The 19,296-nt window shown below is 38.9% G+C and overlaps 1 protein-coding gene across 1 annotated transcript in view; it reads right to left on the reverse strand.

The window, feature by feature from the left end:
- Positions 1-19,296, reverse strand: part of cntln (centlein, centrosomal protein) — a 429,542-nt gene that overhangs the window by 215,658 nt on the left and 194,588 nt on the right. The window contains 1 exon segment of the mRNA XM_061880275.1: positions 10,488-10,759. Within this exon segment, the coding sequence (XP_061736259.1) occupies positions 10,488-10,759 (272 nt within the window).

Genomic DNA, 19,296 nt, shown 5'->3' on the forward strand with positions numbered 1-19,296 from the left:
TGTTAGTGTTAGTGTTAGTGTTAGTGTCAGTGTCAGTGTCAGTGTCAGTGTCAGTGTCAGTGTTAGTGTTAGTGTTAGTGTCAGTGCTAGTGTTAGGGTTAGTGTTAGTGTTAGTGCTAGTGCTAGTGTTAGTGTTAGTGTTAGTGTTAGTGCTAGTGTCAGTGTCAGTGTCAGTGTCAGTGCTAGTGTTAGTGTTAGTGTTAGTGTTAGTGTTAGTGTTAGTGTTAGGGTTAGTGCTAGTGCTAGTGTTAGTGTTAGTGTTAGTGTTAGTGTCAGTGCTAGTGTTAGGGTTAGTGTTAGTGTTAGTGCTAGTGCTAGTGTTAGTGTTAGTGTTAGTGTTAGTGCTAGTGTCAGTGTCAGTGTCAGTGTCAGTGTTAGTGTTAGTGTTAGTGTCAGTGTCAGTGTCAGTGTCAGTGCTAGTGTTAGTGTTAGTGTTAGTGTTAGTGTTAGTGTTAGTGTTAGGGTTAGGGTTAGTGTTAGTGCTAGTGTTAGTGTTAGTGCTAGTGCTAGTGTTAGTGTCAGTGTTAGTGTTAGTGTCAGTGTCAGTGTTAGTGTTAGTGTTAGTGTTAGGGTTAGTGCTAGTGTTAGTGCTAGTGTTAGTGTTAGTGTTAGTGCTAGTGTTAGTGTTAGTGTTAGGGTTAGTGCTAGTGTTAGTGTCAGTGTTAGTGTTAGTGTTAGGGTTAGTGCTAGTGCTAGTGTTAGTGTTAGTGTTAGTGTTAGTGCTAGTGTTAGTGTTAGTGTTAGTGTTAGGGTTAGTGCTAGTGTTAGTGTTAGTGTTAGTGTTAGGGTTAGTGCTAGTGCTAGTGTTAGTGTTAGTGCTAGTGTTAGTGTTAGTGTTAGTGCTAGTGTTAGTGTTAGTGTTAGTGTTAGGGTTAGTGCTAGTGTTAGTGTCAGTGTTAGTGTTAGTGTTAGTGTTAGGGTTAGTGCTAGTGCTAGTGTTAGTGCTAGTGTTAGTGTTAGTGTTAGTGTTAGGGTTAGTGCTAGTGCTAGTGTTAGTGTTAGTGCTAGTGTTAGTGTTAGGGTTAGTGCTAGTGCTAGTGTTAGTGTTAGTGTTAGTGTTAGTGTTAGTGTTAGTGTTAGTGCTAGTGCTAGTGTTAGTGTTAGTGTTAGTGTTAGTGTTAGTGTTAGTGCTAGTGCTAGTGTTAGTGCTAGTGTTAGTGTTAGTGTTAGTGTTAGTGTTAGTGTTAGTGTTAGTGCTAGTGTTAGTGCTAGTGTTAGTGTTAGTGTTAGTGCTAGTGTTAGTGTTAGTGTTAGTGTTAGTGCTAGTGTTAGTGTTAGTGTTAGTGTTAGTGCTAGTGTTAGTGCTAGTGTTAGTGTTAGTGTTAGTGTTAGTGCTAGTGTTAGTGTTAGTGCTAGTGTTAGTGTTAGTGTTAGTGTCAGTGCTAGTGTTAGTGTCAGTGCTAGTGTTAGTGTTAGGGTTAGTGTTAGTGTTAGTGTTAGTGCTAGTGTTAGTGTTAGTGTTAGTGTTAGTGCTAGTGTTAGTGTTAGTGTTAGTGTTAGTGCTAGTGTTAGTGCTAGTGTTAGTGTTAGTGTTAGTGTTAGTGTTAGTGCTAGTGTTAGTGTTAGTGCTAGTGTTAGTGTTAGTGTTAGTGTTAGTGCTAGTGTTAGTGTTAGTGTTAGTGTTAGTGCTAGTGCTAGTGTTAGTGTTAGTGTTAGTGTTAGTGTTAGTGTTAGTGTTAGTGTTAGTGCTAGCGTTAGTGTTAGTGTTAGTGTTAGTGCTAGTGTTAGTGCTAGTGTTAGTGCTAGTGTTAGTGTTAGTGTTAGTGTTAGTGTTAGTGTTAGTGTTAGTGTTAGTGCTAGTGTTAGTGTTAGTGTTAGTGTTAGTGCTAGTGTTAGTGCTAGTGTTAGTGCTAGTGTTAGTGTTAGTGTTAGTGTTAGTGTTAGTGCTAGTGTTAGTGTTAGTGTTAGTGTTAGTGCTAGTGTTAGTGCTAGTGTTAGTGTTAGTGTTAGTGTTAGTGTTAGTGCTAGTGTTAGTGTTAGTGCTAGTGTTAGTGTTAGTGTTAGTGTTAGTGTCAGTGCTAGTGTTAGTGTTAGTGTCAGTGCTAGTGTTAGTGTCAGTGCTAGTGTTAGTGTTAGGGTTAGTGTTAGTGTTAGTGTTAGTGCTAGTGTTAGTGTTAGTGTTAGTGTTAGTGCTAGTGTTAGTGCTAGTGTTAGTGTTAGTGTTAGTGTTAGTGTTAGTGCTAGTGTTAGTGTTAGTGCTAGTGTTAGTGTTAGTGTTAGTGTTAGTGTTAGTGTTAGTGCTAGTGTTAGTGTTAGTGTCAGTGCTAGTGTTAGTGTTAGGGTTAGTGTTAGTGTTAGTGTCAGTGCTAGTGTTAGTGTTAGTGTTAGTGTTAGTGCTAGTGTTAGTGTTAGTGTCAGTGCTAGTGTTAGTGTTAGGGTTAGTGTTAGTGTTAGTGTTAGTGCTAGTGTTAGTGTTAGTGCTAGTGTTAGTGTTAGTGTTAGTGTTAGTGTCAGTGCTAGTGTTAGTGTTAGGGTTAGTGTTAGTGTTAGTGTCAGTGCTAGTGTTAGTGTTAGTGTTAGTGTTAGTGCTAGTGTTAGTGTTAGTGTTAGTGTTAGTGCTAGTGTTAGTGCTAGTGTTAGTGCTAGTGTTAGTGTTAGTGTTAGTGCTAGTGTTAGTGTTAGTGTTAGTGTTAGTGTCAGTGCTAGTGTTAGTGTTAGGGTTAGTGTTAGTGTTAGTGTCAGTGCTAGTGTTAGTGTTAGTGTTAGTGTTAGTGCTAGTGTTAGTGTTAGTGTCAGTGCTAGTGTTAGTGTTAGGGTTAGTGTTAGTGTTAGTGTTAGTGCTAGTGTTAGTGTTAGTGCTAGTGTTAGTGTTAGTGTTAGTGTTAGTGTCAGTGCTAGTGTTAGTGTTAGTGTCAGTGCTAGTGTTAGTGTTAGGGTTAGTGTTAGTGTTAGTGTCAGTGCTAGTGTTAGTGTTAGGGTTAGTGTTAGTGTTAGTGTTAGTGCTAGTGTTAGTGTTAGGGAGCCACAGCCTGGACAGCCTGGAACAGACCCAAGTACATCACCTCTTGCCCTTTTCTGGGAGGGCAACAAAAGACTGGAGCTGCAACTTTTTGTGGCAGAGTGAGAACATTAATACTGCAGGAGTTAAGAGGATACAAAACAAGACAACAATCCCTCCCAGTCTATAGTTCCGTGTGTGTGTGTGTGTGTGTGTGTGTGTACTTATTGGACTTGGCAATCAGATGCCTTGGTGGGAATATGGCCACGTCTTACTGTAGGTAGCAGGACTCTGACCCAGGTCACTGTGCTTGTATGAGTATGGTTGGCAAACATGATGACCCACGCAAAGTTGCTGCCATGTTTGATTCACATAATAAATATGACGTAAAGTTAAAGGCCTACTGAAATGAGATGTTCTTATTTAAACGGGGATAGCAGCTCCATTCTATGTGTCATACTTCATCATTTCGCGACATTGCCATATTTTTGCTGAAAAGATTTAGTAAAGAACATCCACGGTAAAGTTCGCAACTTTTGGTCGCTAATAAAAAAGCCTTGCCTGTACCGGAAGTAGCAGACAATGTGCGCGTGACATCACGGGTTGTGGAGCTCCTCACATCCTCACATTGTTTATAATCATGGCCACCAGCAGCAAGAGCTATTCGGACCGAGATAGCGACGATTTCCCCATTAATTTGAGCAAGGATGAAATATTTGTGGATGAGGAAAGTTAGAGTGAGGCACTAAAAAAAAATTTAAAAAATAAAAATAAAACAAAAAATAAAAGAGGGGACGGCTCCAGGCAGCGGCAGTGGGAACGTTTCAGATGTAATTAGACACATTTACTAAGATAATTCTGGAAGATCCCTTATCTGCTTATTGTTTTAATAGTGTAAAGTCATACCTGAAAGTCGCATGGCTGCGGTGAACGCCAGTGTCTCTGAGAGAAGCCAAGGAGCCAAGATCACAGCTGCCTTTTTGAGCTGCAGGATGAGGTCGCATAATCCACTCAAGTCTCCGGTAAGAGCAGACTTAATATCACATTTTTCCTATCCAAAAACTTGCTGGTTGACGTAGAGAAACATGTTCGCTTGACCGCTCTGTGTTAAAGCTTCACAACAAACAAAGAAACACCGGCTGTGTCTCGGTTGCTAAAGGCAGCTGCAATCCACCGCTTTCCACCAACTGCATTCTTCTTTGACGTCTCCATTATTAATTGAACAAACTGCAAAAGACTCAGCAACACAGATGTCCAAATTACTGTGTAATTATGCGATGAAAAGAGACGACTTTTAGCCGTGTGTGGTGCTGGGCTGATATGTCCGCTACAACCCGAGACGTCACAAACACGCGTCATCATTCCACGACGTTTTCAACAGAAAAGTCCGCGCAAAATTTAAAATTGCAATTTAGTAAACTAAAGCGGCCGTATTGTCATGTGTTGCAATGTTAATATTTCATCATTGATATATAAACTATCAGACAGCGTGGTCGCTAGTAGTGGCTTTCAGTAGGACTTTAAATATATAAAAAAAAAAGTTTAAAAGAAATGTATCCACATAAAAGAAATATTTGAAGGATGTTCAGTGAATACAAAACATCAGGCAGGAATATAACCTTTAAATATGAGGTCATTTTCCCCCCCAAAACGAGTATTGTACACTGAAAAGTAAATACTAATACTAAAGATTAAAAAGTCACAAGAGTCAGAAAATTAAGTTGTAGACTTACAAGAAAAATGGTTGTATTTTAACAACAAAGAAATAGCAATTAAACTACAAAAAAGGTGCATAGTTGAACCAAAAATTAATAACATTAAAATATAATATATATAAAAATGTTGGTACATCAGTATGTATGTGTCCATCCATCCATTTTATACCGCTTGTCCCGTTCAGGGTCGCGGGAGCCTATCTCAGCTGCATTCGAGCGGAAGGCGAATTACACCCTGGACAAGTCGCCACCTCACCGCAGGACCAAAACAGACAACATTCACACACTAGGGACCATTTAGTGTTGCCAATATTTGTTCCTAAAAAGATAAGAACTTTTGTTTTTCTAAAACAAAAAAACTGATTTAACTTGATCATCTTTCAATATTATTACCGTATTTTTGGGAGTATAAGTCGCACCTGCCGAAAATGCATAATAAAGAAAGACAAAAAAAACATATATACGTCGCATTTTTGGGGGAAATTTCTTTGATAAAAGCCAACAGCAAGAATAGACATTTGAAAGGCAATTTAAAATAAGTAAAGAATAGTGAAGAACAGGCTGAATAAGTGTAGGTTATATGAGGCATAAATAAGCAGCTGCTATGTTAAGCTAACATATTATGGTAAGAGTCATTCAAATAACTATAACATATAGAACATGATATACCTTTAACAAACTATCTCTCACTCCTAATCCATAAATCCCATGAAATCTTATACGTTTAGTCTCTTACGTGAATGAGATAAATAATATTATTTGATATGTTACGGTAATGTGTTAATAATTTCACACATAAGTCGCTCCTGAGTATAAGTCGCACCCCCGGACAAACTATGAAAAAAAACTGCGACTTATAGTCAGAAAAATATGGCACTTAATTATTCATAGGGGCGCGTAATAAATATTGGACGGATAATTATCGGGCCAACATATAGAATTATGACATCACACTGATAATATAAAAAATAGCTCTGATAAAAAAATCAAAAAACCTAAAAACAATAATGAAGTGAGATTACCCTCACTGAGCTAAAGGTTATTTTGATATTAGTAGATTGCACAGTACAGTACATATTATTAGTAGATTGCACAGTACAGTACATATTATTAGTAGATTGCACAGTACAGTACATATTATTAGTAGATTGCACAGTACAGTACATATTATTAGTAGATTGTACAGTACAGTACATATTATTAGTAGATTGTACAGTACAGTACATATTATTAGTAGATTGCACAGTACAGTACATATTATTAGTAGATTGCACAGTACAGTACATATTATTAGTAGATTGCACAGTACAGTACATATTATTAGTAGATTGCACAGTACAGTACATATTATTAGTAGATTGCACAGTACAGTACATATTAGTAGATTGTACAGTACAGTGCATATTATTAGTAGATTGCACAGTACAGTACATATTATTAGTAGATTGCACAGTACAGTACATATTATTAGTAGATTGCACAGTACAGTACATATTATTAGTAGATTGCACAGTACAGTACATATTATTAGTAGATTGCACAGTACAGTACATATTAGTAGATTGTACAGTACAGTGCATATTATTAGTAGATTGCACAGTACAGTACATATTATTAGTAGATTGCACAGTACAGTACATATTATTAGTAGATTGCACAGTACAGTACATATTATTAGTAGATTGCACAGTACAGTACATATTATTAGTAGATTGTACAGTACAGTACATATTAGTAGATTGTACAGTACAGTACATATTAGTAGATTGTACAGTACAGTGCATATTATTAGTAGATTGCACAGTACAGTACATATTATTAGTAGATTGCACAGTACAGTACATATTATTAGTAGATTGTACAGTACAGTACATATTATTAGTAGATTGTACAGTACAGTACATATTAGTAGATTGCACAGTACAGTACATATTATTAGTAGATTGCACAGTACAGTACATATTATTAGTAGATGTCACAGTACAGTACATATTATTAGTAGATTGTACAGTACAGTGCATATTATTAGTAGATTGCACAGTACAGTGCATATTATTAGTAGATTGCACAGTACAGTGCATATTATTAGTAGATTGCACAGTACAGTACATATTATTAGTAGATTGCACAGTACAGTACATATTATTAGTAGATTGCACAGTACAGTACATATTATTAGTAGATTGTACAGTACAGTACATATTATTAGTAGATTGTACAGTACAGTACATATTATTAGTAGATTGCACAGTACAGTACATATTATTAGTAGATTGTACAGTACAGTACATATTAGTAGATTGTACAGTACAGTACATATTATTAGTAGATTGCACAGTACAGTACATATTATTAGTAGATTGTACAGTACAGTACATATTATTAGTAGATTGCACAGTACAGTACATATTATTAGTAGATTGTACAGTACAGTACATATTATTAGTAGATTGCACAGTACAGTACATATTATTAGTAGATTGCACAGTACAGTACATATTATTAGTAGATTGTACAGTACAGTACATATTATTAGTAGATTGTACAGTACAGTACATATTATTAGTAGATTGCACAGTACAGTACATATTATTAGTAGATTGCACAGTACAGTACATATTATTAGTAGATTGCACAGTACAGTACATATTATTAGTAGATTGTACAGTACAGTACATATTATTAGTAGATTGTACAGTACAGTACATATTATTAGTAGATTGTACAGTACAGTACATATTATTAGTAGATTGTACAGTACAGTACATATTATTAGTAGATTGTACAGTACAGTACATATTCCCTACAATTAACCACTAAATGCTAACACCCCAATAAGTCTTTCAACTTGTTTCAGTCAAGGTCCACGTTCATCAATTCATGGTAATTGGTGCATTATGGTAAGCAAATGAAGCGCTACCTGTCTCCCACCTGTGGGGTGCAGTAACGCCGCCTGAGGGCATTTTAAACAAACATGGCGTCCATCCTGCAGAATTTCTCCCGTTACAGATGAAAACTTTTCGGGTGCTATTTACACCAAATTTTCTGCAAAAATTCCGCGAAGAGAGGAAAAAAAATAGTGCTTCAACACATTACAGCACCTGAAACGCCAACATCAACACGATATATTTTTTTAAAAGCCTACAAAGACACCTGCTACTTAAGTACAGTATTTTTAGGACTGTAAAGCGCACTTAAAATCCTTTCATTTTCTCAAAACTCTACAGTGCGCCTTATAAAACGGTGCGCCTAATGTACGGAATAATTTGGGTTGTGCTTACTGATCTCAAAACGATGTTATTTGGTACCTGGTGAAATAATAAGTGTGACCAGCAGATGGCAGTCACACATAAGAGATACATGTAGCCTGCAACATGACTCAAGGAAACAGCAAAAATTTATATGTTCCTTTGAAAATATAGAACATTACACACAGCGCTCAAAAATCTGTCAACATGTTTTAGTACAAGTTTGGTAAGCCATGATGCTGCACCGCTTGATGGATTGTACTTTCCTTCAACATAGGAGTATTATTATGCTGTGTATACAAAGTAAGACATTATCTGGCATTTTGTTTCACAATATTTTGTGAAATAAACTTTTCTTATCTTCTGGTATCTGCTGATTTTCTGTATTTGGGATCTGCATAAGCCCTGAAAATTTGCGCGAGTCAGCCTTTGTAGTCCGTGCCAAAACCATAGTAGATAAGCTTCTTGTTTTTCTCTATCTTTTTGTTATGGGACATTCATCCTCCACTGTTGCCATTTCTAATATAAAGTAGTGTAAAGTTTTTATTAATATCTGTCAGTAAACCTGCCATTATACACCCAAGGAACTTTAGTTATTGGATATTTCCAGTTGGACGTTTTTTTACGGGACACGTTGTTTCCGGAAGAGGAGACACTGCCCCGTTATTGATTGAAGTAAAGTCTGATTGTCATTAAAACAGTTAGCTCCATCTTTTGACACTTCTTCCACCCCCGTCCTTGCACGCTACACCGCTACAACAAAGATGACGGGGAGAAGACGCTGTCGAAGGTGAGCCACGTAAATTAGACCGCCCACAAAACATGGCATCCTGAAGAGACGCTCAAAAAGCTTCTTGAAAACCATCTGTAAAACATCATCCATGCAACATTTTCACCAAGGAACCACCATTACATGTTGTGAAGACCAGTGATTTTCATTGAAAAAATGCGGAGGCACACCACCAGCAGAAAACGTTAAAAAATGAAACTCATCAGCCGATATTGACAATAAAAAGTCGTTGTCGCAATTGTTGGATATGACTTTAAAGCATAATCACTATACAGTAGCTCTTGTCTCAAAGTAGGTGTACTGTCACCACCTGTAACATCACGCCCTGACTTATTTGGGAGTCTTTTGCTCTTTTCCTCTGTGGAGTGTTTTAGTTCTTGTCTTGTGCTCCTATTATGGTGGCTTTTTCTCTTTATTTGCTATTTTCCTGTAGCAGTTTCATGTCTTCCTTGACCACTACTCCCCACACCTTTTTGGTTTTAGCAATCAAGAATATTTCAGGTTTTTTTATCCTTTTTTGCTGACGTTGTTGATTATCATGTCGTGTTGGGATGTTCATTGTGGACGCCGTCTTTGCTGTCGCCCAGCATTCTTTTTTGGATTTACCTTATTGCCAGTTCAGTTTTAGTTTGGTTCTGCATAGCCTTCCCTAAGCTTCAATGCCTTTTCTTAGAGGCACTCACCTTTTGTTTATTTTTGGTCTAAGCATTGGACACCTTTTTACCTGCACCCTGCCTCCCACTGTTTCCGACATCTACAAAGCAATTAGTTACCAGCTGCCACCTACTGACATGGAATAGTATTACACAGACACTCTCCAGACAGCGCAGACACTCAACAATGGCACATTATTTGCAGATCATAATTACTGGTTTGCAAAAAATATTTTTAACCCAAATAGGTGAAATTAAATAATTTCCCACGGCACACCAGACTGTATCTCACGGCACAGTGGTTGAAAAACACTGATGCAGACCACAAGGAAATGTTTTACATTGAGAAAATAAATAATAATATGACCCCTTCAATAGGCCCTATAATCTTTTGTATGAAATTAGACCTGACTACATCCACTCATCGGCAGTGCACCTTATAAACCGGTGCGCCCTATGGTAGTGGTTCTCAACCTTTTTTCAGTGATGTACCCACTCTTAACATTTTTTGTAATTCAAGTACCCCCTAATCAGAGCAAAGCATTTTGGGTTGAAAAAAAGAGATAAAGAAGTAAAATACAGCACTATGTCATCAGTTTCTAATTTAATAAATTTTATAACAGTGCAAAATATTGTTCATTTGTAGTGGTCTTTCTTCAAATATTTGGAAAAAAAGATGTCCACAAAAAATCTAGCTGTCAACACTGAATATTGCATTGTTGCATTTTTTTTCACAGTTTATGAACTTAAATTCATATTTTGTTGAAGTAGTATTCATTAAATATATTTATAAAGGATTTTTGAATTGTGGTTATTTTTAGAATATTTTCTAAAAATCTCACGTACCCCTTGGCATACCTTCAAGTACCCCCAGGGGTACGCGTACCCCCATTTGAGAACCGCTGCCTTATGGTTCGGAAAATGTGGTAGTTGCCATTAAGTTAGCAGCAAAGAAAGGTGTGCACAAACCACATTTTAAACTACATGTAAAAATAATACAAATAAATAAGTTCTTAAACCGTATTGACTTAAATCTAAAATATCACAGCTTGCCGTACTGCAATATTTTAACTGAAGGGATCTGGAGAAAGTAATTGACGGGCAAAAAAAGTATGAAAGCCAGCAGGCCTTCTGGGTTACTACCTGTGTCAGTTGCTTGCTGCTGCTCAGTTTCTCAGTGAGGCAGGTGAGCTGCGCTGTGATTCTGTCGTTGGCCCTCTGTTGCTCTCGCGCCCAGAGCACGGCGTCTTTCCTGGCACGGCGCAGTACGTGGATGTGCCGCTGCAGGGACTCGACGCGCTGCCGCAGGGAGGACGAGGAGGCGGCGGCGGCACCATGATGGGCCTTAATTAGGATCCACTTCCTCCTCTTCTCGCCTCTCGTCCCACCTTCCCAGCGCTCTTGCCATTTGTTGTCTAACAGGAGGAAAAACAGATGCAGGTGAGTTGACGAGTGCACTGTGCTAATTCTGAAGCAGGTGATGCAAACAGCAATGTACTGGATGTAACAATTATCTGATGACAGTCAATACAAAACCTCTGTTAAATACGGTGTGGTTTTAAAGCGGACTTAAACTTCTGCTTGTTATCAGAGTTGGCAGCATTGTAGTTTGGTCTTTATTTGAAGGGACAATGCACAGAAAAATTAAACTCAGAGACAGATATGTTCTGTACCAGATTATAGCTAAATAGCTCATTTCCATCTGCGGTCCCTGGCTACCTAAATTAAAGGGATACAAAAATCATGCAATAAAATGACGATAAAACAATTCCATATCACGTAGTCCGATTAAGAAAAGTAATAAAATGCCCTCAAATGGACACATACTTAATATACAATACAAGCACACCTCATTTACATCATCACACAAAGACAATACTTGCTTTTGTTCACATCTGTCATCATTTGTAAAAACAACCATATTTTAACAGACACACCTCACAATTGACAAGAAAAATGCTGTCATGGATAAATATAATACAACAAACATAGTGGCCACCTTATTGACCGTGTGAGCAGCATTGATTGCTCCAAACCCACTTTTTAACTTCAATTGTAAATGAAGAGTAATCTGTTCAACTTTTCAAGTTTGTTGTGAGGTCGTTCCATTCCTTTATGGCAGGGGTGTCCAAACTTTTTCCACTGAGGGCCACACAGAAAAATTAAAACATGCGGGGGCCGTTTTGATCATTTTCATTTTCAAACCATAACAAAATATATGGATATTTTTTTTTACCTTTAGGACTTCCCAGGGACCATAGAGGGTCTCCGTCATTAACATGTTAAAAATAGGTCAAATTATTATTTTATTTTTTTATGTAACACTTACAGTAAATCTCTATATCAACTTCAGGTTGATATAAAGTAAAAAAAAAAAATCATGCTTTTTCAGTCAAAGACAACTTAGTTTTTTATAGTAAAACTGAAATATGCAGTATTTCCCCCATTGCCCAAAACATTCAGAAAGCAATGTTTGATCTGAAGTAATTGGAACCCTAAAAAGATCAATAATGCAGGACACCATTGATTTAAATGTATTATTATTTCTGAGTAATCACAGTGAAAAAATAAATAAAATCCCACTAAATATCTTTGGGATCCAAAATGTCCCCCTACTCATAAAGTGATACATTTGTATTAATATTTGTTTTACTTTCAACACTTATGTTACCAGATCAACTTCAGATATATTTGTTGATTTTACCTTTCAACTATTATTTTGTTGGTTTTATGCTCTTTTGTCAAAGAAAACACTGTTTTTATATGGCAACCGCAAAGTATATGCACATAATATTTTCCACATAAAACATTATAAAATGAAATATTTGAAGTAATTGGAGCTTTAAAGAGGTCAATAATTCATTATATAAAAAAAACAAACTTTTAGCATTGGCAATAAGAGCAAAATAAAGAAAAACAACAGAAAAACAAACAGCCTGCATGGCAGCTTTGTGTCAACATTGCAACTTTTCCCCGTTAGATTTCACCTCATTCTACTTTTTTTATTTTTTAGTGTTTTTTTGTTTTTATTTTTGCAATAGCATTTCCAGAATGTGTGGCGGGCCACTAAACAATTAGCTGCGAGCCACAAATGGCCCCCGGGCCGCACTTTGGACACCCCTCCTTTATGGTTTTCTATGAAAAGGCTGATTGTACAAAATATGTTTTACATCTGGGTACGCTACACTGCCCCCTAGTGGAGGCTTGTGTGTTTCTAGTTGTCACAGCAGATGTCAACTGGACAAAGTGCTGAAGTGGCGCTGGTGCAGTCTTATTTAAGATTCACTGGATCCCACCGAGGCTGCTCCAAATATTTCAGGGACCTCTCATGGTTGCTGAATTTTAGAAATAGCTCCGCATGATGGAGTGCAGTTCTCTATCACAACAATAATACATGTATTGGTTCCCTAAAAGTCAGACATTTTTAATGGGTCTCTTTACAGCAGGGCTATTTAACTAAATTGTTCTGATCTCTACAAATAATTAAGCCGTAAAAAAAATAATAATTTGCATACAGTGATATCATGCTAAAATAAACGAATGAATAAATATGTTTCTTAACTAAACTGTTAATGAAATTAAAGCGCAAATGAAAATACAACTTCACCACTTTAATCCTATTTTTGAGGAGAAAAAGAAACGTCTCTCTGACTTTAAATGCAGACTTCTTCTTTGTTTAATATTGTCATCACTGCCACAAGTGAAGTGTATTACATCTGAGTACCACTGCGGCTCATACAGCTGAGAAACACCTCTACACCAGTGGTTCTCAAATGGGGGTACACGTACCCCTAGGGGTACTTGAAGGTATGCCAAGGGGAACGTGAGATTTAAAATAAAATATTCTAAACATTTTAACAATTCAAAAAATCCTTTATAAATATATTTATTGAATAATACTCCAACAAAATATGAATGTAAGTTCATAAACTGTGAAAAAAAAATGCAACAATATAATATTAAGTGTTGACAGCTAGATTTTTGTGGACATGTTCCATAAATATTGATGTTAAAGATTTCTTTTTTTGTGAAGAAATGTTTAGAAGTAAGTTGATGAATCCAGATGGATCTCTATTACAATCCCCAAAGAGGGCACTTTAAGTTGAGGATTACTTCTATGTGGAGAAATCTTTATTTATAACTGACCCACATGTTTGTTTTCAGTTATTTTTATATCTTTTTTCCCCCAAATAGTTCAAGAAAGACCACAAGAAATGAGCAATATTTTGCACTGTTAAACAATTTAATAAATCAGAAACTGACGACATAGTGCTGTATTTTACTTCCTTATCTCTTTTTTTCAACCAAAAATGCTTTGAATTAAAAGAATGTTCACAGGGGGTACATCAGTGAAAAAAGGTAGAGAACCACTGCTCTAAGGGGCACTCACAGCCCCACATTGGGCCACAGCCCTATGGTTAAGAACCACTGCTCTAAGGGGCACTCACAGCCCCACATTGGGCCACAGCCCTATGGTTAAGAACCACTGCTCTAAGGGGCACTCACAGCCCCACATTGGGCCACAGCCCTATGGTTAAGAACCACTGCTCTAAGGGGCACTCACAGCCCCACATTGGGCCACAGCCCTATGGTTAAGAACCACTGCTCTAAGGGGCACTCACAGCCCCACATTGGGCCACAGCCCTATGGTTAAGAACCACTGCTCTATGGGGCACTCACAGCCCCACATTGGGCCACAGCCCTATGGTTAAGAACCACTGCTCTAAGGGGCACTCACAGCCCCACATTGGGCCACAGCCCTATGGTTAAGAACCACTGCTCTAAGGGGCACTCACAGCCCCACATTGGGCCACAGCCCTATGGTTAAGAACCACTGCTCTAAGGGGCACTCACAGCCCCACATTGGGCCACAGCCCTATGGTTAAGAACCACTGCTCTAAGGGGCACTCACAGCCCCACATTGGGCCACAGCCCTATGGTTAAGAACCACTGCTCTAAGGGGCACTCACAGCCCCACATTGGGCCACAGCCCTATGGTTAAGAACCACTGCTCTAAGGGGCACTCACAGCCCCACATTGGGCCACAGCCCTATGGTTAAGAACCACTGCTCTAAGGGGCACTCACAGCCCCACATTGGGCCACAGCCCTATGGTTAAGAACCACTGCTCTAAGGGGCACTCACAGCCCCACATTGGGCCACAGCCCTATGGTTAAGAACCACTGCTCTATGGGGCACTCACAGCCCCACATTGGGCCACAGCCCTATGGTTAAGAACCACTGCTCTAAGGGGCACTCACAGCCCCACATTGGGCCACAGCCCTATGGTTAAGAACCACTGCTCTAAGGGGCACTCACAGCCCCACATTGGGCCACAGCCCTATGGTTAAGAACCACTGCTCTAAGGGGCACTCACAGCCCCACATTGGGCCACAGCCCTATGGTTAAGAACCACTGCTCTAAGGGGCACTCACAGCCCCACATTGGGCCACAGCCCTATGGTTAAGAACCACTGCTCTAAGGGGCACTCACAGCCCCACATTGGGCCACAGCCCTATGGTTAAGAACCACTGCTCTAAGGGGCACTCACAGCCCCACATTGGGCCACAGCCCTATGGTTAAGAACCACTGCTCTAAGGGGCACTCACAGCCCCACATTGGGCCACAGCCCTATGGTTAAGAACCACTGCTCTATGGGGCACTCACAGCCCCACATTGGGCCACAGCCCTATGGTTAAGAACCACTGCTCTAAGGGGCACTCACAGCCCCACATTGGGCCACAGCCCTATGGTTAAGAACCACTGCTCTAAGGGGCACTCACAGCCCCACATTGGGCCACAGCCCTATGGTTAAGAACCACTGCTCTAAGGGGCACTCACAGCCCCACATTGGGCCACAGCCCTATGGTTAAGAACCACTGCTCTAAGGGGCACTCACAGCCCCACATTGGGCCACAGCCCTATGGTTAAGAACCACTGCTCTAAGGGGCACTCACAGCCCCACATTGGGCCACAGCCCTATGGTTAAGAACCACTGCTCTAAGGGGCACTCACAGCCCCACATTGGGCCACAGCCCTATGGTTAAGAACCACTGCTCTAAGGGGCACTCACAGCCCCACATTGGGCCACAGCCCTATGGTTAAGAACCACTGCTCTAAGGGGCACTCACAGCCCCACATTGGGCCACAGCCCTATGGTTAAGAACCACTGCTCTATGGGGCACTCACAGCCCCACATTGGGCCACAGCCCTATGGTTAAGAACCACTGCTCTATGGGGCACTCACAGCCCCACATTGGGCCACAGCCCTATGGTTAAGAACCACTGCTCTAAGGGGCACTCACAGCCCCACATTGGGCCACAGCCCTATGGTTAAGAACCACTGCTCTAAGGGGCACTCACAGCCCCACATTGGGCCACAGCCCTATGGTTAAGAACCACTGCTCTAAGGGGCACTCACAGCCCCACATTGGGCCACAGCCCTATGGTTAAGAACCACTGCTCTATAGAGTACAACAGGAAAACTGAAGCGTTTTCTAAAGCACCAATCAAAATCCAATATTGGACAAAAGCTGTTTTGAAGGACTTACTGCAAAACAACATAATAATGTATATTAGTTTTGCATACGACTATTACGTACTATTTTGTTCGCATATTTGCAGCCCTTTGAGACACTTGTGATTTAGGGTTATATAAATAAACATTGATTGATTGATTGATTGATATTCCTATCATACCTTGTGTATATATGTGTATATTACTTTCAATGTATTATGCCCACTTTGTAAGTACACAAGTTATGTATTCTGTACACACACACAGAGTACAGGCCAACATTTTAGTACACAAGTTATGTATTCTGTACACACACACAGAGTACAGGCCAACATTTTAGTACACAAGTTATGTATTCTGTACACACAGAGTACAGGCCAACATTTTAGTACACAAGTTATGTATTCTGTACACACAGAGTACAGGCCAACATTTTAGTACACAAGTTATGTATTCTGTACACACACAGAGTACAGGCCAACATTTTAGTACACAAGTTATGTATTCTGTACACACAGAGTACAGGCCAACATTTTAGTACACAAGTTATGTATTCTGTACACACAGAGTACAGGCCAACATTTTAGTACACAAGTTATGTATTCTCTACACACACACAGAGTACAGGCCAACATTTTAGTACACAAGTTATGTATTCTGTACACACACAGAGTACAGGCCAACATTTTAGTACACAAGTTATGTATTCTGTACACACACAGAGTACAGGCCAACATTTAGTACACAAGTTATGTATTCTGTACACACACAGAGTACAGGCCAACATTTAGTACACAAGTTATGTATTCTGTACACACACAGAGTACAGGCCAACATTTTAGTACACAAGTTATGTATTCTGTACACACACACACAGAGTACAGGCCAACATTTTAGTACACAAGTTATGTATTCTGTACACACATACAGTACAGGCCAACATTTTAGTACACAAGTTATGTATTCTGTACACACAGAGTACAGGCCAACATTTTAGTACACAAGTTATGTATTCTGTACACACAGAGTACAGGCCAACATTTTAGTACACAAGTTATGTATTCTGTACACACACAGAGTACAGGCCAACATTTTAGTACACAAGTTATGTATTCTGTACACACAGAGTACAGGCCAACATTTTAGTACACAAGTTATGTATTCTGTACACACAGAGTACAGGCCAACATTTTAGTACACAAGTTATGTATTCTCTACACACACACAGAGTACAGGCCAACATTTTAGTACACAAGTTATGTATTCTGTACACACACACAGAGTACAGGCCAACATTTTAGTACACAAGTTATGTATTCTGTACACACACAGAGTACAGGCCAACATTTTAGTACACAAGTTATGTATTCTGTACACACACACAGAGTACAGGCCAACATTTTAGTACACAAGTTATGTATTCTGTACACACACACAGAGTACAGGCCAACATTTTAGTACACAAGTTATGTATTCTGTACACACACAGAGTACAGGCCAACATTTTAGTACACAAGTTATGTATTCTGTACACACAGAGTACAGGCCAACATTTTAGTACACAAGTTATGTATTCTGTACACACACACACAGAGTACAGGCCAACATTTTAGTACACAAGTTATGTATTCTGTACACACACACAGAGTACAGGCCAACATTTAGTACACAAGTTATGTATTCTGTACACACAGAGTACAGGCCAACATTTTAGTACACAAGTTATGTATTCTCTACACACACACACAGAGTACAGGCCAACATTTTAGTACACAAGTTATGTATTCTGTACACACACAGAGTACAGGCCAACATTTTAGTACACAAGTTATGTATTCTGTACACACACAGAGTACAGGCCAACATTTAGTACACAAGTTATGTATTCTGTACACACACAGAGTACAGGCCAACATTTAGTACACAAGTTATGTATTCTGTACACACAGAGTACAGGCCAACATTTTAGTACACAAGTTATGTATTCTGTACACACAGAGTACAGGCCAACATTTTAGTACACAAGTTATGTATTCTGTACACACAGAGTACAGGCCAACATTTTAGTACACAAGTTATGTATTCTGTACACACAGAGTACAGGCCAACATTTTAGTACACAAGTTATGTATTCTGTACACACACACAGAGTACAGGCCAACATTTAGTACACAAGTTATGTATTCTGTACACACACAGAGTACAGGCCAACATTTTAGTACACAAGTTATGTATTCTGTACACACACAGAGTACAGGCCAACATTTTAGTACACAAGTTATGTATTCTGTACACACACACAGAGTACAGGCCAACATTTAGTACACAAGTTATGTATTCTGTACACACAGAGTACAGGCCAACATTTTAGTACACAAGTTATGTATTCTGTACACACAGAGTACAGGCCAACATTTTAGTACACAAGTTATGTATTCTGTACACACACACAGAGTACAGGCCAACATTTAGTACACAAGTTATGTATTCTGTACACACACACAGAGTACAGGCCAACATTTTAGTACACAAGTTATGTATTCTGTACACACAGAGTACAGGCCAACATTTTAGTACACAAGTTATGTATTCTGTACACACAGAGTACAGGCCAACATTTTAGTACACAAGTTATGTATTCTGTACACACAGAGTACAGGCCAACATTTTAGTACACAAGTTATGTATTCTGTACACACACACAGAGTACAGGCCAACATTTAGTACACAAGTTATGTATTCTGTACACACACACAGAGTACAGGCCAACATTTTAGTACACAAGTTATGTATTCTGTACACACACACAGAGTACAGGCCAACATTTTAGTACACAAGTTATGTATTCTGTACACACACACACAGAGTACAGGCCAACATTTTAGTACACAAGTTATGTATTCTGTACACACACACAGAGTACAGGCCAACATTTTAGTACACAAGTTATGTATTCTGTACACACAGAGTACAGGCCAACATTTTAGTACACAAGTTATGTATTCTGTACACACACACACAGAGTACAGGCCAACATTTTAGTACACAAGTTATGTATTCTGTACACACACACAGAGTACAGGCCAACATTTTAGTACACAAGTTATGTATTCTGTACACACACACACAGAGTACAGGCCAACATTTTAGTACACAAGTTATGTATTCTGTACACACACACAGAGTACAGGCCAACATTTAGTACACAAGTTATGTATTCTGTACACACATACAGTACAGGCCAACATTTAGTACACAAGTTATGTATTCTGTACACACACAGAGTACAGGCCAACATTTTAGTACACAAGTTATGTATTCTGTACACACACACAGAGTACAGGCCAACATTTTAGTACACAAGTTATGTATTCTGTACACACACACAGAGTACAGGCCAACATTTTAGTACACAAGTTATGTATTCTGTACACAC

Source organism: Nerophis ophidion, linkage group LG20 (genome assembly GCF_033978795.1).
Source record: "Nerophis ophidion isolate RoL-2023_Sa linkage group LG20, RoL_Noph_v1.0, whole genome shotgun sequence".
Lineage (NCBI taxonomy): Eukaryota > Metazoa > Chordata > Actinopteri > Syngnathiformes > Syngnathidae > Nerophis > Nerophis ophidion.